General features: G+C 41.5%; 1 protein-coding gene across 1 annotated transcript in view; it reads left to right on the forward strand.

The window, feature by feature from the left end:
• Nucleotides 1-8,109, forward strand: part of arhgap22b (Rho GTPase activating protein 22b) — a gene marked incomplete at its 3' end in the record, with an annotated part of 32,982 nt that extends 24,873 nt beyond the window's left edge. Inside the window, exons 4-10 of the mRNA XM_080049258.1 lie at nt 949-1,077; nt 3,746-3,953; nt 4,045-4,177; nt 5,901-5,974; nt 6,407-6,528; nt 6,633-7,653; nt 7,887-8,109. Of these exons, the coding sequence (XP_079905384.1) occupies nt 949-1,077; nt 3,746-3,953; nt 4,045-4,177; nt 5,901-5,974; nt 6,407-6,528; nt 6,633-7,653; nt 7,887-8,109 (1,910 nt within the window). The remainder of the gene's footprint in view (nt 1-948; nt 1,078-3,745; nt 3,954-4,044; nt 4,178-5,900; nt 5,975-6,406; nt 6,529-6,632; nt 7,654-7,886) is intronic.
• Nucleotides 8,110-8,896: the final 787 nt, after the last annotated feature.

Genomic DNA, 8,896 nt, shown 5'->3' on the forward strand with positions numbered 1-8,896 from the left:
CGGGACAGTGTGAGTTTGCAGAGCTGGGTGACGATGGCATTAAGCTTTATGGCACCACTGTTTATATATGAATTCCCTTCTCACAGCTAAATGACTGTGACAACAATGACTGTGACTTGGGGAAAGCACACTGTCCAACACTGCAGTAAATGACATATTCTCCAGATGATATCAAAGTGAAGCAGAACAAAAAGCGAATCCTAACCAAAAGATTATAAGACACATGTGTTCGTGCCTGTGGTGTTGATGTGGTTTAAACATGTTTAACACTATTGTTGAATAAGAAGCAAAGTATGTCCAGGAACCTTACATGGCTCATCATGCATCATCATTCTAGCATCAGTTAAACACTGGGTTTCATGTGTCACTAATGTTTAAGAGGTCAACAAGAAATGCAGAAAATTAGTCTCATTCTTCTTCTTCATTCATTCAAACATGAAACGGCCATTATTACAGGTCAGGAGGAGGGTTGGAGTACAGTCACAGAGAATGCACAGCAGGACAGTGGTGCCATCTAGTGGTGCGACGCCTTCATAGAACATTGGTTTTTAAACAATGGACACAAAAACTACAGACCCCTGCGGACACAACTGATTGGTTGCAGCGGGCAATCTTGTATTTTGTGCTTGAAAGCATTTATACCCCATTCAGTAACAGCTATAGTTTCAAAAAGAAATTAGAAACGACTAAACGCAGGCATCAATTTGTGAATGAATTTAAATATCCTGATATTGGCTGCTACAGTTTGAGCTTTCAATGGCCTTTAATGTGTGTGTCTGTATTTAAAAATAGGGAACTGGGGAATTTGGGAAATAGTTGAGACTGTGGAAAAACTACAATATGCAGTATGTCAACAGATCAACTCGGGGTTAGTAAATAGTTTTGGTCTCTGGTGTACTCACCCCTTTTCTCCTATCTATTTCTACCCCCTCCTATGTGCCCCCCCAGGTGGAACAGGAGAGAAGGACCGGGCCCCTATCAGTCATGAGTCCTTCCTGCTCATGGCAAACTCCCAGACAGACATGGACGACTGGGTCAAAGCCATACGGCGGGTCATCTGGGCGCCGTTTGGAGGAGGTACGGCCTAACCTTTCAACCTTTTTGAAATATGAGAAAAAAACGTGATCACTTTTCAAAACACAGACGACACGTTTGACCCTCATAGGGATGGGAGCAATAAAAAAAAATCATGGCTATTTCTAACGCAACACTCGGGCTGCAAGAAGCTTAAATTAGCAAATATATTAAACCTAGACCTCCAGCCAAAAAGAGGACAGCATCTAGTAGTACTAATAACATAGTATTCCGATTTATTTTCTCCGTCTCCTCTCTACCGTATATAGGCTTCAGAAATCTAACAACTTCTTGACACAAGATATTGTCATCTCTGGTGTATCGACTGCATGTTATACAGTGTAGGTTACAAACTTGAGCCCACTCATAAAAAGTATCCCCTTCACCTACTGTGTCTCAAATCTCTAGCTAGAGTTAACTCTCACCCTGATGTCTCTATTCCTGGTGTCTAACTACTTTACTTGACATGGGAAATGTGATCAGAGTTTGCTGTCAATCAAGCCCAGTTGTTTTTTGTGATGTTTTTTCAAAATAGAGGTTTGGGTGTCACTGGGGTGAGCGATACACTACGGCAGAGCATACATGTACAGGATGCAATTTAAACGGTAGATTTTAATCCAGTCAAGCTGACACTCCATCTCTATATGCTTCACTCTTAACCATCTATATGCTGTGGTGAGCCTGTGGTTAGTTCTCACCCTGTCTACTCTCTGGTCTGACTATGTAACCAGTGTACTGTAGCCAGAAATATAGCCAGGCCTGTCTGGGTGAGAGCTGGGACATAGACAGCAGCTGAACAGCATGGTGTTGGGTTACAATGGAGTGGTATATTAATAGGGGGATAAATGTGGGATAACACTCCGACGATATACAAGTGTATGATGTCACAGTTCTCATTTTAAACCTAGTTATGAATCAATCAGGTGTAAGCTGTGCTGCCAGAGGTGGGAACAGGGTTACCTGCAAATAGAGCTACAACTAGTGATGATTAGCATCTCACTAGTTCATTTTGATTAATACACTTTTATTAGGCCAAAGGAATGTCTACTTGATTAATATACTGTAGATTAATAGAGAAACAGAACTCCCAAGGTGAGGGCCGATTTTAATAATTATATTTTTGGAATTAACGCTTGGCCTCCTTTAACTAAGTGGTTTGGTATTACAGCGCATTAACTGTACGTTAAGTCTTAGTTTGGGCCTCTCGATATTATCATTACATTCCCAGAGCATTACATTCTGATTTTTTAAAACCAAATAACTTGCAATCTCTTATAAATAACCTGTTAAGATCCTCCAGCAATGCTTACTGCCATTCTATAGGCATTTTCAGAATTTCTTGGCCAGGGATATTCATACATGATCTACTTAACTGCATGTCAACATAACTGTATAAGGCAACAACAATATGCCAGGAATATGTCTGTTAGCTTCTTTTCTGCCTCCGTTGGCCAAAAATTTGTAAATGCTGCTTTAATTTTTTAAATACTATAGAGTGTTCTTTCACACTATTCTGGTTTTAAAGCAGGGTTTGCTTTAATCTAAAACATTTAAAAAAGAAGTTGGCGACATAATCATAATTTCTGGTCCAGTTGAGGGGATATGGGACAAGGCCGAGTGGGGCCTTGTCCCATATATGTTCACAGGTCTTATCTGTGAAATTGGGAAGCATAGAAATCCGCTTCATTCATGGTGGTTATATGCGATCTCCTCGGTTATCTCATGGTGGCTGGTTCATATATCCCACCTCCCTCTTAGATTCACACTATAGGGGGGGTGTCTGCTTCTCAGCTCCTGGTCCAGAATAGAACTGTTGCCAACTTATAGACCCGTCGTTAACAGCAGCCCTGTGGTCACGACACACTGTCCAGACGTCAGCTGCCGCTTGTCTGAATTCCTCAGTCAGTTTCTTCAACTGCAGCTTGCATGTGCTGCTCAGAAGTTGGTTAATGCAGGATTAATCTACCATAGGAGTCAAATGCCTGAGTCGGAATGGATGAATTTGGTGAAATGTGGGTTTGGGATGTACGAGAAACGCTCTCTGCTGCTGTGTAGCTCCTGTTCTGTGATTTACTACGATTACTGCGAGCTGCCAGCCAACTGCGACTGCTGCAGCCAATCGGCAGGTAATAATAAGCAGGGCTATATTAGACAATAAGCCACTTTGTGGTGCCAGTTTGACTCTTTTCAATAGTTTTAAAAGAGTTGTGTTTTTTATATAGACCTGCTGCTTACATATTTCTGCTTCGCTCTTCTTTTTGTTTGTTGCCTCTACCAACAAGTACATTTTGGGCTGATTCAGTCACATGTTCTCATGCCCTAATAATCTCCTCGTCCACTGAGGGTTAAAGAGTCTGCACCAAGACATACATTGTACGTAATGGTGACGCTAGTGGTCTTTAATGTTAAAAACAGGCGTTAACATAGAGTACAGTATGGCCATGTTCCAGCTTTCAGACACACTTTCATCATTAAAGTTCAAGATTCCTGTTGATATAAGGTATTTAAATGATGGCATCATTGTGTGCTTGCTAAATTAGATTTGACAACTTCTATGTCTCAAAACGTGATTGTACCTGGCCAAACCCAATGCCTTCAGCAAATGCAGGAATTAATCATTTGATGGATTAAAGCACAAAGAAGTAATTGTGTTTCCTGTGTCTGTCCCCAGGGATATTTGGTCAGCGTTTAGAGGACACAGTGCAGTATGAGAAGAAGTTTGGCCCCCGGCTGGCCCCCCTGATGGTGGAGCAGTGTGTGGACTTCATCAGGGAGAGGGGTTTGGACGAGGAGGGTCTCTTCCGGATGCCAGGACAGGCCAACCTGGTCAAAGAGCTGCAGGAGGCCTTCGACTGCGGAGACAAGCCTCTGTTTGACAGGTAGACAGAGGGGAGCATCGGTGCTATTGTAAAATTAATTTGAAAGAAATTACATCCAGTAGACACCATTTTTTTCTTCACTCCCTTGCAGTAATACAGACATCCACACTGTGGCATCCTTACTAAAGCTGTATCTCCGAGAGCTGCCTGAACCTGTCATTCCCTTCTCCAAATATGAAGACTTTCTAACATGTGCACAGCTTTTGGCCAAAGATGAGGAGGAGGTATGTACTGTGTGTGTGTGTGTGTGTGTGTGTGTGTATATATGTATATATATATATATATATCTCAATAAAGCCCCAAAAAAAGGTTAAAAATAAATATTCAAATATTTGACATGACAATTATTGAGTTTAGTTGTACTGATTCTTAAATTTCTCAAAATGTATGTGGTCTTTTAGATTTTTAATTGAAATATGTATTTATTCACCAATTTGTTTGAGTCTGTGCTTAAAATTGTCATATGGTGTGACATGAAAGTTTTTGTATTTAAATTATAATGGGATATACTTGTCTTAAGTATACTGGCTTTATCACAATTCTTCATCTTATCTTCATTGAGATTCAGCATTTCTTTGTACAAAAACATTACATTTTGCATTATTTTTCTTAATCATCTCCAAATGTAAGACATTTTTCATACATTTTGGTATATTTCAGATTAATTCCAATATATCCTGTAATAAATCTAACAAAACTACTTGTCAGTATAGCTTATAGTATTTTCCATGTGTTCCAGTGAGATTTTATATTTAATCACTGAATAATTAAATTATAAAGACTTTTTATCTTCATAATTTCTCAAAGTCACACCAAATGATATAGTCACACCAAATTATATAGTCCCATCATTGGATGAACCACACCACATTTCAATAGATTTTTTATTAATAATTTGATATTTTGACACCACTCATGTTGGTAGGTATTCGGGTTGAGTGAGTATCCACTACTCAGAAGAACAACAGTAGTAATGTACAAGTAGTCGCCTTTTTTCATGTGATTATGGACCAAAAAAGTTGTAAGCTATAACATACAAGAATAAAGTGTTAACTCAGGTGAATAATCATTGAATGTGTAAGAAAATACACTTCATGTCATGTAGTGTGACAAATGGATCATATAGTGTGACAGGAAAGCCTGTCACACTATATGATTTAGTGTCACACCATATGAGGTTTCTTGCATTTTCAGACCATTTTTTGCTATGTCATTTTATGATAGCATGCTAACAGCATACCAACTGTATTCTGACAACATAGATATAAATGTAGTAATGAAAAAAAGGTATTTATCTTTGTCATTTATGTGTAAAAAGTGCCACACTAAAAGACACTGAGAATTGGTACGGAATTGGGATTCCATAAAAGATTTGATTTATGCAAGAAATTACAACATGCCTTGGTCCTTCTGAGATGTTTTCTGTACTTCCTGATCAAACAGAGAACTATCCACCCAAAGGTGTCCAAGAAATTACACATTTAAATATCACAATTTGGTGTCACACCAAATGACATTGATTTCTCAGACAAAATCTATTTAATCATAGCTAATTCAAAATATTGTACCTAGACTTTGAAAAGAACTAACTCCCAAATAGACATCTGTAAGATCATTCTGTACTTTTTTGAGAAGATTTGCATTTGTTTTTCTTAGTTTTATTCAAGTTTAAAATGTGTGAAATGTGGTTGGGACAGTCACAACATATGAGCTTCTTCTAGTTTGGTTGAAAACTGTGAAAATGTGAGTGATGTGTAACATTCATGTTCAGTGTGTCTACGTAAAGCAGCATGGTCTAAACCACATTAGACATTTTTTTGACAAATAATATTTTTTTAAATATGTGTTTGACGCTTGGACACAAAAAAAGCCATGTCACGTTATCCACCCATATATACAGTATTTGTATAGTGTGTCTATAAATGCTTCAATCTCTTTTTTTATCAGGGGGTCCAGGAGCTTGGAAAGCAAGTTGACACTCTACCTGTACCCAACTTCAATCTCCTCAAGTACATATGCAAGTAAGTCCACGGCCATTTGTTTCCTCATGATATCAGATGTCAAAATGTCATCAGTTTTTTCAAGAATGATGTCTGTTTCTACTAAAAGGTGCAGTCAGCTATTATGGGGAAAGCTTGTCTTAAGCAATTGTTTTGGTCAAAATCAGTCAATTACTCCTCACGATCCGCTTCCTAATAATCTGGTGTTAATACACAGCCTAGGCTCTGTAAACAGATATGTAAACAAAGGGTATGTAAACAAAGGGACCCATTGTAGCTAGCAACATGCCTGTTAAGCCCAGGCTGTGTTTTAACACTGGACCTTTTTTCAGCGCACACAGTACAAATAGGTAATGGATTGTGGGGAGATATTCACTGATTTTGACAACGTGATTTCAACAAGCATTCTACAGAATCGCTGATTCCCCCTCTATCGTTGCCATTTCTCCTTAGATTCCTTGATGAGGTCCAGTCCCACTGTTTGGAGAACAAAATGAGTGTCCAGAACCTCGCAACAGTATTTGGACCAAACATCCTTCGACCCAAGATGGAGGACCCCCTCACTATAATGGAAGGTACAAACAGTGTGTCTGAATTCATGGCAAAAGTTCCTGAAAAGTAACTGGAAAGTCTACACATTACACATTTTTAAGATACCCTTTCTGACTGTAATCCACAGGCACCTCTCTGGTCCAGCACCTGATGACAATCCTTATCAGGGAACACATGCGTTTGTATCCATGCAAGGACCAAGATGGACCAACCCTTCCCATTACAGAGCTGCCTGTCGACGGGCATCAACTCCAGCATCGCAGCCTGGGAGCCTGGATCTCAGAGGAAGACCTCCAAAGCTGCCCGGTCTCAAACCCAGACCAAGAAATGCACAGCAGCGCCTCATCGCTTGACGCCAAACTGTGTGGTGCGATCACTCCCACCCAGACCCCTAATCTGAACCCTGGACCAAAACTGGGCTCTTCATCAGGGAAAGGAGAGACTGTGGTCAGCCCGAGCAAACAAGCCAAGGCCATGCCTTCTTGGAAATACACGTTCAAAAGCTCCTCTGCGCCTCGTTCCCAGCCGCAAGCTAAGCAGAGCAGCAGTGGAGGCTCGGTGGCTGAAGTCACTAGTGTGTCTTCTGCTGGAGGTGGAAGTGGAGGTAACTGGCTCATGAATGGTTTGTCCTCCTTGAGGGGACACCGGCGTACCTCGTCAGGCGAGCGGTCTGCCCGTGATCGTGACTCCACTGGCTCCTCGCAGAGACTGTCTACCTATGACAATGTGACCTCGTCCTCCAGCATGGGGAGTGTTCCTAGTGTAGCCAGCACACCCTGGTCCAATTCCTCCTGTGAAATCTCCGTCCCAGACTCAGGGAGTGAGCCCTCGGCCAACCAGAACTGCGGGGTAGGGGGTGTCGTTGGGGAGAAAGGGGAGTGGATGGAGAGCCAGAGAGAGATGGAAAGGGGAGTGGACGGAGGCATGACGACAGAGCAGAGCTCGGAGCAGGACAGTTGCGAGGCCATGGAGTTGTGCAGTAGCAGCGCAGCCTGCAGCGAGAACGGAAACGTTGCCACGGCAGCCGGCGTGCCGTCCATCATCATGTCCGAGGATGGAGACGAGACAATGACGCTGAGCAGTCTGGTGGAAGGACTGAAAGATGAGTTGAGGAAACAGAAAACTTCATACGAGTCCAGGATCCAAAAGTAAGTATATGTCCAGGGGTTTTCAACCTTAATCATAGTATGTGTGAATATTTTATTATGGGGCTCGTTGTCCAGTGTACAATTAAACTTTTCACAAAGAAGGTTGCATTATTATGTGAAAAAAACTTGCCTAGTGCAGCTTTAATTTGTGTCCTAATACCACCAAAGCACTGTGTTGTGCAGCCAAAGAGCAAAGGGAAATTTAAATGGCCTGCTTTTCTGTCTCCCTTCAGACTGGAGGAGTCCAGCACTGCTCTGTGTACGCAGATGGAGCGATTGGAACAAGAGATGGAGCAGGAGAAGAAGAAGCAACGTATGCTGGAGATCAAACTAAGAAACTCAGAGCGTGCGCGGGAGGATGCAGAGAACCGCAACCGGCTACTGGAGAAGGAGATGGAGGATTTCTTTTCCACACTTGGAGATCTGGCACTGGGTGCAAGGACTAGTGACATTTGATACGCCAAGGGCACTTGTCTTTCTGTGGCCAAAACTGTCAGGGTTTATATTTCGGGGGAGGGGGGGCTTGGGTGTCTTTCAAGGGCTCACTTCCTCCTCGGCGCATCAGGGCGTTCCATCAAAAGATTAAAACCAGTAAATGAAGGAAGAGGCCATCTTTGTGTAAATTCAGGAAAAACTCCAAATTAACTGATTTATGAAATGTCTGAAGGATGCAAATATCCAATGGGGACTGGCTATGTGGTACCCGTCAGAATAATCTCCACTGAGCACCGTGTGATTTTGACTTTCTTACGCATGCTTGAAATGGAACGCTTCGATAAGACTGCTGCGTTCTTGCGATTACACTCCCTGATGAGTCCTCCTTGAGTGAGGTTTGTATTGTGAAGGAAGAATTTTAACAGTTCAGGTGTCTGTATGCGACTGGTAAAACACATTGTAAATTCTTTGACATTCTCTATACTGGAGAGCACTGACTTCTTTAACCACTACTTCACAACAACATTACATGAATGGATTTCTTGCTGCAATCTGCAAGACTTAGAGATGTAGAATGCAGACAGCTGACTGATATTTATCTTTTTCTGATATTTGTCTGAAAGGGACAGTGCAACATTTTTGGAAATACACTAATTTGTCTTTGGGTGTTTTTTTTGTTGCAATTTAAGAATTAGGCTGCAGGTTTGATATCCCTTTCATGTAGGACCGGCAACGGCCAGTTAGCCTAGCTTTATATAAATCATGGAGAAAAAAGCTAGCCTAGCACACTCTCACGTTAAAATGAAAT

The sequence above is a fragment of the Ammodytes marinus genome, assembly GCF_949987685.1.
Source record: "Ammodytes marinus genome assembly, chromosome: 20".
Classification (NCBI taxonomy): domain Eukaryota; kingdom Metazoa; phylum Chordata; class Actinopteri; order Uranoscopiformes; family Ammodytidae; genus Ammodytes; species Ammodytes marinus.